General features: G+C 55.1%; 1 protein-coding gene across 5 annotated transcripts in view; it reads right to left on the reverse strand.

The window, feature by feature from the left end:
- The window catches only part of IQSEC1 (IQ motif and Sec7 domain ArfGEF 1), a 387,620-nt gene that overhangs the window by 145,751 nt on the left and 224,255 nt on the right, over positions 1-17,614 (reverse strand). For 4 of the 5 annotated variants that reach the window (XM_050781445.1, XM_050781451.1, XM_050781450.1 and 1 more), the window contains one exon: positions 6,691-6,735. The exons of the other annotated variant lie outside the window; for it this stretch is intronic. In XM_050781445.1, coding sequence (XP_050637402.1) covers positions 6,691-6,735 — 45 coding nt within the window. The remainder of the gene's footprint in view (positions 1-6,690; positions 6,736-17,614) is intronic. 5 annotated transcript variants of the gene reach the window in all.

Below are 17,614 nucleotides of genomic sequence, written 5' to 3' on the forward strand. Positions count from 1 at the left end.
CCATCTCAGCCCAGCAAACTCCTCCAGACACTTCACCACCTGGCTCAGCTGTCAACTCCTCCATGAAGTCCCCGCACCCAGCCCTGCTCCTCTGTCAAGACTCTGACCATGACTCGTGCCTGGCCAGCTGAGCCCTGTGGAGCAGGGTCTGTCCCTCATTTGTCCCTGCCTGGCCCAGGACTGTGGCGTCTATATGGCCTGAGACTGTAGACATTCAAGAGAGATTGCATCTCGAGACAGGAAAGACGGGTCAGATCCCGTGGCCACTCTTCTGCAGTTGCCTGCCCTCTGGTTTTATTCTGCTCACCTATGCACAGGGGCTTCAATGCTTCTTTTGCAGGAGGGATGAGGATGAACAATTAAGTATATAAAGTGCCCCACTGCGGTAGACACTGAATCACTGACAGCTGGATGTGCCCTCCTGAGGCCACGTGAGCAAGCCTGGGGGCAGGGGTCGGGTGAAAGGCTGTACCACAGCGCTCAGGGCCCACTGGGTGTCGGGCTCCTCTCTGATGTGGCTTGCACTAATCAGACGCAGGACAGGCCATTCTTGCTGGCACCCTCCCAAGAGCAGGGACTTCCTTTCTACAGCTGCTGTGAGACCCTCTGTGCCCTCCCCCTTTGGAGAAAGCCCACTGGAAGGGAGAAGAAAAGCTCCCACACTTTCCCAGAATTGCTCGTATGCTAATGGCCGCAGACTTCACAGAGTGTGAAATCAGGAAAAACTAATTCCCTCAGAATAGATGGGACAATTCCTTCCTCCAGGTCTTTAATAACACGCTGTTCAAGGTGACCATGGCGACGGCTCCACGATGATCTCCTGCTGGCCCGGATGCAGGTCTTTCTTGACCAAGGTGTGCACTGGAAGAACACACATGCTCAGAAGAAGCTGCCGGGGGTATGAACATTCGGGCTTGGGGTGCCTACAGCCCCTGTCACCTCAGGGAGCAGTCCCCAAATCCATGTCATCGAGTCCAAATCCCTACAGATGGGAAACTGGCTCAAAGAGGGAAAGTGACTCGCCCAAGATCGCACAGCCAGGAAAGGGACTGAACTTCGGTCTCCTGATCTCCTGACCAGGGGACCCCCAATTCTGCCTCCCCAAACCTGTGCTTAGGGAGGAGGCAGGCCAACCCCTGAGTCATCCAACCCACGAGGTCAGAGCGAGTGTGCCGGGAAAGACCAGGACCCCGGACCGGTGCATCTTCCCTGCCTAGGGCTCACCCCAGCAGCACGGAACAATGAAACACAGTGCCTGGCCACAGAGCAGTCCAGGCTGACCCTTTCTCTGCAGAAACTCTACCAGTTTCAGGCCAGAGGGAGAGGAAAGAACAGTTAAGCCCAGTTGCAAAGTGAACCACGACAAATGCCGCCACTGGTCTTGGCCAGTGGCGGGGACCCTCCGCCAAGATGAGGAAGCCCTGCAGTCGGGCAGGCTCAGAGCGAACTTTCCCTCCGGGCCCCATTGCCCTAGTGGCCAAGGCTCTCCCCAGAGGGTCGACTTACCTTTTGTAGGCTCCATGCAGGGGCTGTAGGCACAGGAACTGCCAGTAATCCAGGCAAAAGGCCTTGAACTTGAGCATTTTCACCTTGTGGTCTCCAGCTGGACCACGGTAGTGTCTCCGCGGAGACACGGAGAGGGGCTGGTGGGAGGTGGAGAACCGGCCGCTTCGGCCCGCCCTGGTCCCTGCCACGGCGGCCCCCACTCACATGGCCCAGCCCGCCCGGCGCGGCTTGTACAGTACACGCCTCCAATACAAAGAACAGCCAGCACAAAAGCCTAGCAACTCATTCATGCGGCTCGCCCGGCCCGGCTCATGCTGCTGCTGTCTCTGTTAGCTGGTGCATCTGAGGGCTTCCCTGGGGGTCCCTGGGACACACCACGGCAGCTCTGGTGTATCAAGTTGTGGGGGCCCCCAGCCCATCATCCTGCGGGGTCTGGATGCTAGGGTTCTTGATGGTGGCTCTGCAAGTCTGTTCTTCCAACCAGGCCCTGGGGCTCTGGGTGGTGGGGCCGGCACTGGCTGGGCAGTCCTGCACCCGCCTGACTGGCCCAGAGTGGCTGAGGCCAGGAAGACCCAGGGAAAGCAGGTAGGGAGGGGGCCAGATGACAGGCAAACACCGGCCTCTTTTGCCAGATAAATTACGTTTGGCGGAATCCCTGTTCGGCCTGTGCGAGGGAAAACTCACCATGTAGCCACATGGTGCTTGGGGTGGGGGCAGCTGGGCTCTGAAAGGCAGGCGGAGGAAGACTGACAGGGTCGCCCAGCGCCTGCCGTTGCCTGGGTGACGGGGACACATTGATAAAATCTAAAATGGAACCGCTATGACAGCCGCTCATTGGCTGCCGGCAGGGGAATCCGGTCGCTAACCAGGGAGGGGAGCGGCTGAGCTGCCGGGCCACAGACAACCAGGCGCATTGTTGGGCAGAGGGACCCCAGGCAGAACGGGTGGCCCCACGGGCTAGGGGACCTGGCAGTCACAGACAATAGGAGAGGAGGCCCCGGCCCAGCCTCACCTCTCCCCTCTTATCTCCTGGGATCTGGCTGGTCCCAGCGTCTGCTCCAACCCTCCCATGGCCCATTCCCCACACACCAGCCACCCGAAAATCTGAGGCTCCAGCTCCCAGATACATTGGCCACCCACACCCCCGTGAGTCTGGCACGCCCTTGGGTTCCACGCAGTCTGCTCTCGGGCACGCTTCCTGCAGCTCCGCTCCTCCTCGCCAGTCAGGTCCCATTCCAGCACCTCTCCTGTCTAAGCTATAGCAGCCCAGCCCCCTTCAGTCACTACCCTGTCTGATTCTTTCCACGGGACAGCCCCTTCTCCGAAAGGATCCTGCTTTTGCATGTTTACTTGTTAACTGTCTTTCTCCTGACTACAAGCAACTACTCCAGGGCAGGGGCCCATCTCTTTTAAGGGCCGACTCACTACAGGGGCTTGATAATCATTTGTGGAAGGAAGGATCTTGAATAGCGTGTGAAAGGCTCTCAGAGGCACCACACTCATCCCCTCTGGCCACTTTGGGGCCCACGTTTGCACAACCCAACATCGTTTGCAAAGCAGTGGTCACATTCCATTCAGACGAGGAGGTCTTGCTACCTCTCCACTCCCCATCAGATGAAGAAACAGAGGCACAGAGAAGACCCAGAGGTGTGCACATAGAGCCCAGGAGTGCATATAGAGCCCAGGAGCCCAGGAGCTGCTGGCCAGGAGGGATGACATCCAGGCTGTCGGATGGAAGCTGGGGCCACAAAAAAGACAAGACTCTGTGTGCTTCTAGCAAGGCTGCTCAGCTTCCAAGGCCAGGCTGCGAACCAGAGGCCTGATTCCACCCCGTGCAAAGCCAAAGAACAACGTCTCCCACCTCAGGTGGCATTTTCTCAGTGTCATTAGCAAAAATGCTGCTTCTAGAGCAATGGTTCTTCACCAGTGGCATCTTGGTTATCCCCTTGCCGCAGGGACATCTGGTAATGTCTGGAGAAATTTTGGTTGTCACAAATGGGGAGAGAGTGCCAGCATCTAGTGGCATTTAGATGTCACTAAACACCTTACCATGCACAGGACAGCCCCCATACCAGAGAATGGTCCCGCCCAAAATGTCAGTAGTGCCAAGGTTGGGAGGCCTTGTCTGTAGTCACTTTCCCTTGGAGGCACCCATCCTGGATGGCTGGAGAGGGAGACCTTTCCAAATGGCTGGGTCCAAGCCTCCTACAGTACAGTCGGGGAGTGCGAGGCCAGAGGTAAAGGGGGACGCCTAGTGTCATTGTAATGGACCCAGGCTGGATGCAAGACATCCCACTTGGGCTGATAACTGGGGGTGGGCAGGGGAGACGCGATGTGCTGAGCGTGATGTGCTTATTTGGCAAGGTAGCACAGGCGGGGCCAGCAGCCCTGAAGTGCTGCCCACTCCTCCCCCACCCCCCCACACCCCCAGAGAAGGACATTAGCTTCCCTCTCACGCTTGTGGCAGAGGAAGCCGGCTGTGCCTTTGAAAGGCGGCAATTACTGGCTGGGACCTTTGTTTCTGAATTCCTAGGCTGTGCACAGGCCTCTAGAATGTCCGAGGGTCGGGATTCTCAGAAGCTTGCCCCCAGTAGCGGAGCTGCGCTTCCACTGCACAAAAAGGGCACAGAGTTATGGTAGTGGTGGGGGTCCTGGGCCCTAGTCCTGGACCTGGCACCAATGCTCTTCTGGTCTCTAGATCTCAGGTATCCTCATCTGTGAAAGGGGAACATTGATCCTGGCCCTGTCTGTGTCTGAGGCTGCTGTGAGGGTTGGGAGTCAGGACGCATGCCAAGGCAAGATGGCAGGGATGCGGCAGGCCCCACTTAGCACCTGCCTTCTGGCCACTCCTCCAGGCATGCTCCACCCCAGGGCCTCTGCACCACTGTTCCCACCAGGCTGTTGGGATGCTCCTCGCCCCTCCTGTGCTTCCAGGCCCAGAGGCCTTCCCTGGCCACCCTCCCATCTCTGTCTATTCCCTTCACCTGGATTTATTTTCTCCATAGCTCTTCACCACTTGACACATTATGTTAAAAACCAATTTCTTTGTCCGCTTGCTACCTGTGCTCCTGCCTGCCACAGATGGTCTGTGAAGGCAGAGGACTGCTCAATGAGGGATCCTGAGTGCCCGACACCCGCAGGTGCTCAGGAAATATGGCAGAATGCAGAGGCTCCTACAGCCTCCACTCTGACCCCTGCTCTGTCCTCCAGGGAGTGAGGCACTGGGGCGCTGGCTCTAAGGTCAAGTGTGACTCCATCCGATGGAGGGCTGTGCAGTGAGACCCGAGTGGGCAGGGGCACAGAACCTGCTCGGCCCCCACACACCCTAGAACAAAGAGCCCCATCCACCCTCCCTTCATGCCAGAACTTTCCTGGGCTGGCCTCGAGCAGGGCACCTGACTGACCAGCCGGCAGAGTAGACAATGCAGACAGAGCTGCAGTGGCGCCCATGGCATGGGTGGGTGGTGCAGAGCCCAGGCTCAGCCCCTACAGGAGCCTCCTCAGCCTCCTTCCCTGGGGCCACCCTGATGCAGGCACCCACAGGCCTGCTGGCACCCTAGGCCAGCCCATCAGGGGTGAGAGTGTGTGTACCAGTGTGAGCCTGCAAGCACATATGTGTCAAAATGGGGGCTGTGTGCCCATGTGCAAAAGTGACAATGCCAGAGTTTGACTACAGGAAGAACTGGGTGTGGGAATGTTCTGGAGTCTGTGTGTATACGTGTGTGCATGTGAGATTGTGCAATGGGCATATGAGGAGCTGTGAGTATGAGGGCAGGCAGTGTGCTATGGTGTTGGGCAGCATTCACACCAGGATACCCACATGTTCAAATCCCGGCTCTGCCCCCGCAGTCTCGAATCCTGAGCAGGTGACGTCTGTGGAGTGGGCTAACAATAGCCCTGACTTGCTGGGTGGCCATAAGGATTGTCAGCTTTCACTAAGCAAAGGAAGTACTGTTATGATGCTATGTGGGTGTGACTGTGGAGTGTCCGTGCAGAGGATCAGGTGAGTGCGTGAGCGTGTTGCTCATGTGTATACACGTGTGTACCACTTGGCTCTGTGTCCTCCAGGAGCGCACGCGGCGGGGCTGCCAGTCCCCAGCTGGCTCAGGGAAGCAGGGCCCAGATGGCCACTCCCTCACTCCCTGCAGTCCAGAGTTTCAGAGTTGGTCGCTCTGACATCTCTTTCCTGTATAGCATCTGCTGCAACCCTGACACGTGGGGCCCAGCCCTTGGTTGCTGTCTCCAAGGACAGGGCCTACTACCTTGTGAGTCTCCTTTTGGGCTTGTTCAAAAACCCCCTCTCACAGAAGCCAAGGTCTTTAGCAGGACGAAGCTCCCTCTCAAACCTCCCCCAACTCCCCTCCTCCCTCTCCATGCCCTGGCCACATCCACCCTGCACAGGTCCCCACACAGGGTCCTCCCTTCCGGGACCACTTGTTTCCGACCCCAAACAGGGGACCAATTGACTTCTAGTCACCTCTACAACGCAGTACAGATGTCCCCTCCTCCCCAATTCACATCGATGCACTGAACACAGCCCTCTAAGTCACCCCCACTGCCAGGACAGGCTGCCTGTCACTTGTCTTTCTTGCCCACGAGACTGGAACAAGGATCTGCTGACTTCCAGTCCAGGGAGCTTTCCTCTAGGCGCAGTCTCCAATATTTTTTTCTTTTTTGTGAAAACAGAAAATGCTCTTTTTGGAAGACATCAAGATACAAAGCACACAGAAGCAGAGACCCTCAGACACCCCGGCTCCCACCAAGCGCAGCTGCACACCAATAGACACGGTCAGGCTTCTCCCCTGGGCTGCAGCCTTGGTCGTCATGGGAACTGCCGGCTGCAGGCTGGTCCTCGGGAGACCCACCAGCCTTGGATCTCGGAGGAACTATCAGCTGCAGCCTGATCCTCCGAGGGGCCTTCAGCTGAGCTCTGGTCTTTGGGGTAGGAACTTGGACTGCAGTCATGCTCTTTGGGGGGACCTTGATTTGAGGGGAAACTACTCCAAGCTGTAGCAGCTCTCAGGGGACATGTCAGTAGTACTCTGGTCCTTGGGGGAATTTCAGGGCCAAATGGTGGAGCTAATTTCCCCTGATGGGCTCCTAGAGGCCCGCCTCTGGGTGCAGATGGGCAGTGGGGACCTAAGGAGATCCTGGGGCAGGCTGGGGTGGATGGCAAGACAGTACCTGTAGCGGTCAGTTGAGAGGCTGCTTCCGGTGTCCAGGGAGCTCCTGAGGTGGCAAAAGCGAGACAGGGTTACTTACGGTCCCACACACAGCAAACCCCTTGGGGGCCATGTCCACTCAGGCCCCAGCAGGTGGTCCCAAGACAGGTCCTGGGGCAACTGAGCAGCCCTGGGAAGAGTGTCTGCCCCACATGCAAGAAACCATGTGCTTTCCTTCCCCCTGCTGGGTCAATGGAGAAGCTGCCTTGTCTGTAGCCCATGGCAATGTCAAGTCCCACTGCCCCTGTTCAGATGGGGAAACTGAGGCTCAAGGAGAGGAAGCACAGTGAGCAGGGTTAAAGGTCCTCTCTGGCTGCTCCAGACTTAACCTCGGGTATGTTTGACCTGAGCCACCATGCTCCTTCCCCAAAGAGCCCTGCACCAGGAATCTCAGCAGACCCATGGGTTTGGGCCCACCCAGCCTCCATGCCAGGAGCCCAGGGGCCCTGGAGCCCTGATTTCCTGCCCAGAGACCCAGCTCTGGATCTGGGCCCAGGAGCCTGGGTCCTGCCTCCTGCCTTTGACCAAGTTCGGTCTGCGCTATGGGGTGTGGGCCTGGAGCCAGCCCAACCAGGATCACATCCCACCTCCATCCATGACTAGCCATGGACTTGGTGCCTCAGTTTCCTCATGTGTAAAATGGGAGTAGGAAAAGCAGATCTCTCACAGGGGCAACTAATGCATCGGAAAGGACTGTCTCTGCTTTGCCTGGCAGCACACCCCACCTTCTACATCTTCAGGGCATGGGGTGATGCTTTCCTAGAGGCTGGGGGCCCCATCCCAGCAACACTGCCTGTACCTGCCCACCTGGGGCGCATCAGCTATGACAGAGAACTCATCCCTAGAGACCGTGCCCTTGGAATACCCTCTCCTCCAATGCCACCTGCCTTCCTGCATGGGGCACCCACACCCCCCATCGCTGCCTCACACGCTTCTCCTGAGACCTTAGAAATCCACGGCACAGGCCAAGCCTGGGCCTATGTTTGGCCACAGTGGGGTCTGACATTCTGGGCCCATGCTGGGTGCCTGCCATGGGTCATCCCAGCTTTAGCCTCCGTTTCCCTACTTGCTCTCGTATAAGAGCCCTGCTGGACACACTCCTGGAAGGAGGCTGACCTTCCTTCCCATGTCCCATGCTGGCCTGTGATTCTGCTACTTTCTGTCTAGCTACCATCATGGCCACTGGGAGATCCCATGTTCAGCAGATTCGAATCCCCAATGCCAGGCCCTGCTCCACACGTCATCCCTTAGGGACGTGAGCGTCCATAAGGGCGGGAGCGTCCACAGCGCAATGCCTCCTTCTTCTCCAGCCCCAGCATAAGAGGCCGCAGGTGGCACCCCTCTCCCCTTGAGCCAGAACCCACCCAGGGCCACATACGGTGGGCTTGGCAGCTCTACCTGTGTGCCAATCATGCCTTGCCAAAGCTCATGAAGAAAAGAAGACATGAGGGGCGGTGCCAGGAAGCCATGAGCTCACTTCCTGGACTGGTCACAGTCCTGTGCCCAATCTGGGATGGGCAACAGGTTTTGTAGGAGGGAGAACTAGCGGGGCGGCAAGCAGGCCTTCCCTCCCTTCCAGTGCCAGAACCCATACTGGGTATGGTAAGGAATTTGGGGCTTCAGGGAGTCCTGGATCTGGACAAGAGGACCCAGCCCTCCATCCCCCAGCCTAGCCACTCAGTTGCACAGGAGCCACATGAGATGATACCAATACAATGCGACAAAGATACCGCAAAATGGCGCCAGGTTCCTGGGCCCCACAGGCAGAGCCCACTATTCCCAGGCCCAGGGCTGCCCTGCCACAGCCATAGAGATTCAACTCCCCAGCTCTGATCTCACTCTGGCCACATCATGACAAACAGCAATATCTTCACCTACTGCAGGGAGCCCACCTCGGGCTATGTGTTCTTCCCACACACTTCCTCATCCAACCCTTGCATTAACCTTATGAGGTACATGGAATCATGCTCCCACTTCACAGAGGCTGAGGTATGGCTCAGGGAGACCCCATACACAGAACACCATTCCATTCTCTGCCTCCTTATTCAGACGCAAACTCCTATTCACCCTTCAAAACCCTGCTCAAATGTCAACCTCTTTCTCTGTCTACCTTGCACCCTCCCTCAGCAGACTCCTTTCTTCCTTCTTCCTTTCCTGTCTCCCTCCTTTCCTTTCTTTCTTCTCCTCTCTCTCATTTCCCTAATAATAGCAAATATTTTTTGAGCAGTTAATAAGTGGCAGGAGTGTTAACACTTCACAGGTATTAACTCATTGAGCCACGCACAGAGGTACAGTTACACCCTACATGCTGTAGTACATGGGTCCAAGGAATTGAGCTGTGTGCAATACGCTCTCTCCAACCAGACAGTACGGTTGCTGAAGTCCGCATGTGAAGATGGGAAACTGTCAGATGGATGCAACGTGCCCCGCAGGCCTGCTGTGGCCCAGTGCTAAACCCCACAGTAGGCAGTGGCCCCTGCCTGCCCTCTCCACTTCTCCCCACCTGTGTCCCTGCCCCCACTCCCCATCCCGGGAAATCCTCTGTGGCCTGGAACACTCAGCAGCTCCTCCCACCAGCTGCCTCAGTGCTCCGCCCCTCCAAGACAGTATAGCTAGGAGTGGCTCTGAATGGAGATCCTCCCTCTGTCAACCGCCCTGTTGGGTCCAAGTTGTCTGCAGCCTTGTCCAGCCAAGACTGAGGCCTTGTTCTCCCTGCCGTCCTTCTTCATCACTCAGCACAGCAGTGCACAGGCCAGGAACAGGCCCCAGTAAAAAAGGCCCAGAGTGAGGATGCACAGGGTCCCCAGAGAGACCCTCAGCCCAGCACACCTGAATTTGGAACCAATCCCAACTGGTGTGTGCCCTGGGGATAGCAATAATAGCGCCCACCTCCCAGAGCTGTTGAGAAATGAGACAGTGCCCATAAAGTAAAAGGGCTTTGCAAACCAGAAAACGCCATTGCATGCATATTTGAGATACATCGTTATTATCATTACATAGACTAGTGTATATTGAGAGCTTAAAGGTTAACACATGAGTTCTAGAGCCAAGAGGGCCAGGGTTCAAATCCCAGCTGTGCCACCTACTAGTTGAGTGCCCTTGGGCAAGTTAACTAACCTCTCTGTGCCCCATTTTAGTTTTTTCATCTGTAATGTTTTGGGAAGATTAAACAGGTTAATACATTTAAAAGGCTTAAAACAGTGCCAAGAACAGAGTCAGCATTCCATAAAAGCTAGCTCTGACTAGCAAAGGACTCAAAAGATTTGTATGATATTCAATATACCTTATATTGTATTATATTACATATATTTATGTGTGATACCAACAACATACAAAATATAAATGTTATAATAATATGCACACATATTTTTTAACACATTACCTCTATGTTAATAGATATTTGTTATATATATAAATATATGAGTCTCATTTTATATATGAGGGCACCGGGGCTCAGAGAGGTACAGCAACGAGCTCAGTGGCACCCAGTTTCCCTAAAGGTTTGCCAGCCCCAAGTCCAGAGCTCTGTCCACCTGCTGGAGCTGCATCGCTTCCCCTGCTTCACCCCCAGGATCTTTGGGGGATCCTGGTCCAGGCTCATGGACACAGAGCTGCCAGTCAGCTGGGCAGGGGTCCAGTCCCTCCTCCATCTTTCACCTCTGGCTCAGAGACAAGCAGCCCTTTCCAGCCATGCTGAGTGAGGCCCCCCCTCCTGTCCCCAGCTCCACTCCACAGCCTCCTGCGGAGGCTGCTTCCTTTCCCTTTTCAGAACCAACTGGTTGCCCCAGGCCTACACCCTGGCACTGCTTCTGAATAGCACCCGACCATTGATGCAAAGTTCAAGAGCAGGAAAAAGTGCTGGCTCTGTGCCGCACAAAGTCAGGAGAGGGCCCCCGGGGAATGGGCTGTGACTGGCAGGGGCACCACAGGGATCTTGGGGTGTGATCTGTTCTGAGGTTGGGTGCTGGTTACATGAGTGTGTTCAGTTTGTGACAATTCTACAAGCCATATGCTGATGAAGTGTGTATTTTTCTGTACATAGAAAATAATTCAATATCAATTAACACAAAGACAAAAACCAAACAGTCTGCCTCATGTTCAGTCTCCAGCACCAGCCTGGAGCAGCAGAAGCCCAGGCCTCAGGCTCAGCTGGAACTGGTGGTCATCCCCTGTCTTGCACAGCACTTGCGAGGCCTTGGAAATCTCCCTCCCTGCCTCAGTTTCTGTCTGCTAAATGAGGAAGTGGTCAGTGTTTCTATCCTGGCTGTAGGGTAAACACCCTGGGGTGCTTTTAAGAAATACGGACGCTTAGGCCCTAATGCAGACCAAGTTCCTGCACCTAGGGCTTTAAAAAAAAAAAAAAAAAACTGCTTATTTTGAAATAACTATAGATGTACAGAAAGTTCCAAACAAAAAGTACAAGATCCTGTGTGCCCCTCCCCTAGCCTTTCCCAGAGATAACATCTTGCACACCTGCAGCACACCATCGATGCTAGGAAAGCCACAGCCCACTGGGCCTATGGGGACCTCACCAGTTACACACGCCTGCATGTCCCTGTGATTCCCTCTCACCCAGCTCTGTGTGGTCCCCACGATGATCCAGCAGAGGGCCGTCTCCTCACTAGGCTCCCTGGGCACCCTCCATAGCTCCCTCGCCTCTTCCCACCAGCCCTCATCCCTGGCAACTGCCCATCTCTTCTCCATCCCCATCATATTTTCATCTCTCAAGTGCCACACAAATGGAATCATCCAGTGTGCCACTTTTTAAGACTGGCTTTCTGCACTCAGCCCCATGCCCTCTGCATTCAGTCACGCTTGGGTGTGGAGGGTCCGCTCTGCCTCTCTGCTGAGCAGTGCTCCCCCGCATGGCTGGGACAGTGTATTTAACCATTCACCTGCTGAGGGCATCTGGGCAGTTTCCGGTTTGGGGGCGGTTATGACTAGGACTGCCGCAGTGTTCTTGGACCGGTGTTTGTGTAGACGCAAGTCTTCATTCTCTGGAAGAAATGCCCAAGAGCCCAGCTGGTAGGTCATATGGTGTGTGTATGATGAGTTTTAAAAGAAACTGCCAAACCGTTTTCCAGCATGGCTGTACTACACTCCCACCAGCAACAGGTGAGTGATCCGGTTTTCCCGCAGCCCACCTGGCGTTTCACGTTGTCCCTTTCTATGTTAGCCATTCGGACAGACGTACACGGTGCCATGTCGGTTTTTTTTTTTTTAAATGAAAGTTCTCACATATTTACTACTGAACCCAGCCAACCAACGCGTTCATAACATATTCAGAGAGAAAAAATACATTCCCAATAAAACATGTCCAACTCTCCAGATAGTGGTGACATTTTCAGCTTGATTTGGCAACATGATTGTGACCCTGAGACAGCACCAATATGTGTGCCATCTCATGTGTAATTCTTTATAGACCCAGCTTGGTTCTTCTCCAATGTCTCCTTTTGGAGTTGTGCCTGATTTTATTACCAGTTTTCATCCAAATCCACGGGGGAATGGGACGATTTTGCTTTATTTTCTTGGCCGGAAATCACTTACTCCTGAAAGTCTTATGGGAAGACAAGGCGAGAAGTGGAGTTAAGCACACACCACAATGATGGAGAAAGGAAGAGAGGGGGCTGGCTGTGGTTTTAACCTCGTTTCCCTGTGGGGATGCTGCTACCCATCCTTCCATGAGCTTCTCTGCCACCTGCACGTCATCCTTGCTGGAGCATCTATGTGTACCATCTGCTTCAGAAGCTCCCAGACCTAATGCAGAATCAGTGAATCCCCTCGAGCCTCCCAAGCTTAGACAGTTCTGCCATTTTAAAAGAACCCATTTGTTGCCTTAAGAATTCTTCCAGAACATCCTGTGCTTTCTGGAAGGAACAACTAGATCCGGGCCTCAGGGCGGGGTCCAGGTGGCCAAAGGCAGCTCTGAGTTGTCTCAGCCAGATGATGACCTTGTGTGTTCCTGAGAGGGAATGGGAGGAAAAGGGAAAGAAGGCAGGGACCACGGGGAGAAGGGAGACTTTGGGAGTCAGCTCACAGCCCCGGCAGCTGCCATGACTGGGTTCGCCAGGGACAACCGGCGAGTGGGCTGGGTCTGTGGTTTCGGGTGAGGGCATGACCTGGGAGGGGCTCGAGGAAGGGATGCTTCAGACTGCTACAGGCCCCAGAACGGGTTGTATGAGTAATTTGCCTCAGTTTCCAAAGGGGTGGGGAGGACACAGACCTCTCTGTTCCACTGCCCCCTCCCTCTTACTAAATAAGTCGCATATATTCACTGTACTAACTTTAGAAAATAACAGTGAAGCACAACAAGAAAAATAAAATTATCCACCATTCCAACTCCCTGGGGATACCCCAGTGTTAATATTTGACGAGATTTTCTGGCTGTGCCTGTGTCTGGATGTAGATGTGTTTTAGTTACACAAAAATACGCTTCACTCTGTGAAACACTTTCCCCCACTTCGCACCGTCTCTCGAGTGTGTTTCTGGGTCTGGAAGCATTCCTCCCCTCGCCCCATGGAAAGCTGGTGGAGCCTGGCAGGCACTCCCCTGCCCACGGTGGGTGTTGAGCTTGGCTGTCTCTCTCGTTGGTCCTGGTAAACAAGGCAGTGGCTTCAATAGGGTTTCTGTGCACAGCCACAGTCTATCCTTTAGGACCAATTCCTGGCATGGCTGGGGCACAGGAGGGATGTTTTTTGGGCTCTGGGTACACCCGGATGTCCACCCAGAGGTGGCACCAACAACACACTCCTACCAGCAACTGACTGTGAGTGCTGGACCATTCTTAGGGCTCCAGAAGTTTCTCTGTTTGGGGCAGAAGCAGGGGCAAGGGAGGAAGCGGTGGGCACCCTTCTACCCTGTCCCCCACACACCAGGCCCTGGCCCTGCGGTTTACATGTCAGCCATTGGTGTTCACAGCCAAGCTATGAGCTGTGTCACAGACGAAGTGAACAAGAGCATGCTGGGTCTGCATTCCTGGCCTCCCTGCTACCCCACCATGTTGCCAGAGAGACGGGAGCCTAACAGCGATGCCAGGTCTCCCAGGCTCACTGTGCCCTTTGAGCTCAGGGACGGGATGCAGTCATCCCTCCTCTCTGGGCTTCCTGAGGCTGAGGCGCAGAGAAGTGAAGAGGTGGCCTCTGGACTTGAGCCCAGGAAAGCCACTGGGTCACCTTGCGGTCTCATTCCATGATCCCCGAGGGGTGAGGCTGTTTGCCAGTGTCACATGGTGGGACCCCAGGAGCCACGGTGGGGCACTTGGGTCAGACGGACCCTGTTGGGCTTCCCAGTGCAGGCCTCAAAAGCCACATGACCCTGCCTGAGCCTCAGTTTCCTCATTTGTAAAACGGGCTGATTAGAGGTTACACTGAGGCTCCCAGGAGCTGACGGCTGGAGGCGCCTCGTAAACTGGCCTGAGGGGTTGCTACACTGGTTCACGCCCGCCTGTCCTGCCCAGGCCTCCCAAGCTCTGAGAAGGCCACAGAAGGCTCCTGTCCACCCACTGCCAGCCTTCCTGTCCTGGCTCTGGGCCACAGACCGCCCTGCCTGTGGGCCTGGGGCCCCATCACTGGGCACAGTGAGGCGATTGTCCCAGGGTTGGCCTCCACACCCCTCCATCCTGCCAAATTGCCCTGCCCAGGAGCTCAGCCCGCCTATGTCTGGAACACTCCCTCCTGTGGGGGCAGACAGGGGTCTCAGTGAGGTCTTCCTGGACAGAGAGCCCAGGGTAGCGAGGCAGAAGCCCTGGGGTGAGACCTGTCTGGGCCTGAGTTTCCCCATCAGTGTCATGAGGAGTTTGTCTAGAGAAGCAGTTACTAACTTTGGCAGGGAGAGTCTCAGGCCACTTTGAAACGAAGCTTCATTCAACCTAGTCTCCACGCAGCCCCCACTTTAAGGTCTAAGAGCTTAGTACTAATTCATTTCATGCTCACAACCACCCTGTGACACAAGATATTCTCCTTCCCACTTTACAGATGTGAAAACGGAGGCACCTAGCCATGATCAGAGGCATGACTCAAAGAGTGAATAGGACAGATGCCTTCACCACCCACATAGGGCAGGGACACAGGCAAAATACACAAACAATATAACCTCAAGGGATCCAGAAAGTAATACCAGGAGACAGTGGATGGGTAGGGTGGCGGAGCAGGGGGCTGCCCCCACTAACCTGGTCCAGAGCTGCCTCAAGGAAGAGGCGACCACTGAGCCAAGGTCACAGAGGGAGTACGTGCTGTGCAAGGGGCCAGCAAGGACAAAAGCTTGCAGAGTGACCTCGGAACATCCTGGCGGAGCGGCCCTGGGACGCAGGGTCCAGGTCCAGCGTGGGCCAGGCCAGGCATCTACTGCAGGAACGAAGGCCTGGCTTTCATAGAGAGGCCCACCTGGACCGTCACACCTGCCAAGTAGCACCACCAAGATGTCCCCCCAACCACCATCCCAGCTTCTTCTGTGACCCCCAAAGGCTCCACTAAGGACTCTCTTCTTAAGGCAGCAACACAAGTCATGAGTGTCTCGGGTCAGGGCATGTCCAACTTCTCCTGGGTTTGTCCGGGTGGGACCAAGGCCTCACCATGTGGCCTGGAGCCTGACCAAGCCTGTGCATCAGTGTCCTTTGGTCCCGAGTCCAGGACTGCTGCCAAGTCCTGTTCATTCTAGGCCCAATTCACTGACGGGCAAGAAGCAGAGAGAAACCTTAGTCTAGTACAGGCTTGGGGGAGCGTGTACCTGCAATCTTTGGAGTTCAGCGCTCCCAATCTCAACTCCTTGCCCTGAAAGAACCATCTGGCACCACCCCATCTACAGGGCAAATACAGCTTCCAGCAAACCCTCTGGGGTCCACCTGGCCTTTCTGAGGGGTCCTTCCTGGGTTTTCAGCCTCACCTCCTTCAGGTGTCAGACCCTTCAGGTGCTGACAGGATCTCATTTAATCCTCAAGCTGCCCTGGGAAGCTTGAGTTTCTTATTCCCATTTTACAGATGAGGAAACTGAGGCTCCGAAAGGCAGAGACCTCCCCAAGCCTCCTCCGCAGATAAGTGGCTCCACTTAGCTCCTGACCTGAGCCTGTGGGCTCTGTCCCCTGCTCCCTGCTCTAGGGTCCTGCACCACCCACAGTCAGCTCAGGCAGCTGATCTCCAACCAGGAAGAACATTCTGGGCCCTCCCAAACTCGGGATGGAGGATTTGCTGAGACGAGCGTTCCCTGAGGGTGTCCTTCCACTGGAGGTCCTTAGGATATTCAGAAAGCAACCCAATTCACCCCAGACCTAGCAACTTACACATTTTTAAAATTTCATTTTAAAATCCCTAATGTATACTCATGGTTCAAAACCAAAACACAAAAGTTGTCATGTGGAAGGTCTCCCTCCTAAATGTTCCATATCCACCAGGCTCCCAGGCACACAATGCACACCTGTAATGCATACACGCTCCCCTGGTCTCTTACTCCTTACACAGAGCCCCATCTCCTGGGCTCCCTTACAAGATTTCCTTATGTGAACACAAGCAGACACATATGCACACAGAGACGGGCAGTATGCAAGAGTTCAAGACCTTGCCTACATGTTCCCCTAGTCTCTCGTTCCTTACACAGAGGCCTTATCTTGACCACAATGTGCTCCTGCCTTCCCCCAACAAGAACACGCTCTTAAACTCGCTTTCTGGCCGTTCAGTCTCAGGCACAGCTGCCCATGTGGACTGAAGACACAGTCAGGGGATGGAGGTGGCCTCTGCTTCACAGCCGCCCTCCCAGACCTGAACCCCTGACCTAAAACAGTGGTGGGGAGCACAGTGTACACCTGCTGGGTACAGTGGAGGCCCCAGGCCAATCTTGGCCCTGTAGACTTTTCCATGCCCAATGGAGGGTCTACAGGATAGCCCTCCAACCCACAACACACCCTCAGAGCCATGCTGCCCTCACACGGCCAGACAAGCATACACATAAGACACACTCTTAGCCCATACGATGCAGACACTACACACACACATGTGCAAGCAGGCACATGCACACGGGCTCTTCCAGTGAGTGGCGGGCAACACCCCACTGTCCCCAGGCCTGGTCTTAGGTGGCTGAGCACAGACAGGAGAAGCGCCTGGCACAGGGTCACACAGTGAGCAAAGGTTAGGCTAGGATGGGACCCCAGACACCCTGCCTGCCGGCCTCGGGGCCCTACCACTGGGCACAGTGAGGTGATTGTCCCAGGGTTGGCCTCCAAAGCTCCTCTATCCTGCCAAACTACCCTGCCCAGAAGTTCAGCCCGCCTGAGTCTGGAAAACTCCCTGCTGTTTTAGGGCTCTCTTTACCCACTCCGCCACCCCATGCCAGGACTCAGCAACCACATGAAAGGAAAATCTGCCCCCAGGCTCCCTGCAACTGAGGGTCAGGAGCACAGACAGCAGGTGACAAAACAGCTCAGGCTTAACTCACACATCCTTCTGATTAAGAAACAACATTTTCAGCCCTGGCACAGTGGCTCACACCTTAATCCCCCATACTTCCAGAGGCCAAGGCAGGCAGATCACTTGAGGTCAGGAGTTCAAGACCAGCCTGGCCAATATGGTGAAACCCCGTCTCAACAAAAAATACAAAAAATAGCTGGGAGTGGTGGCGGGTAACTGTAATCCCAGCTACTTAGGAGGCTGAGGTATGAGAATTGCTTGAACCCAGTGGGTGGAGGTTGCAGTGAGCCGAGATGGCGCCACTGCACTCCAGCCTGGGCGACAGAGGGAGACTGTCTCAAAAAAAAAAAAAGAAAGAAAAAGAAAAAAATAGTAATTTTCAAACCCCTGTGGGCCAGACGCTGGGCTGGGCACTTCCACGCAAACCCCACAGGGGCACGAAGGTTAGGAGAGGCCAATAAAGGCTAGGGCCACGATGGGCTGAGTGCCACT

This window comes from Macaca thibetana, chromosome 2 (assembly GCF_024542745.1).
Source record: "Macaca thibetana thibetana isolate TM-01 chromosome 2, ASM2454274v1, whole genome shotgun sequence".
Taxonomy (NCBI): Eukaryota; Metazoa; Chordata; class Mammalia; order Primates; family Cercopithecidae; genus Macaca; species Macaca thibetana.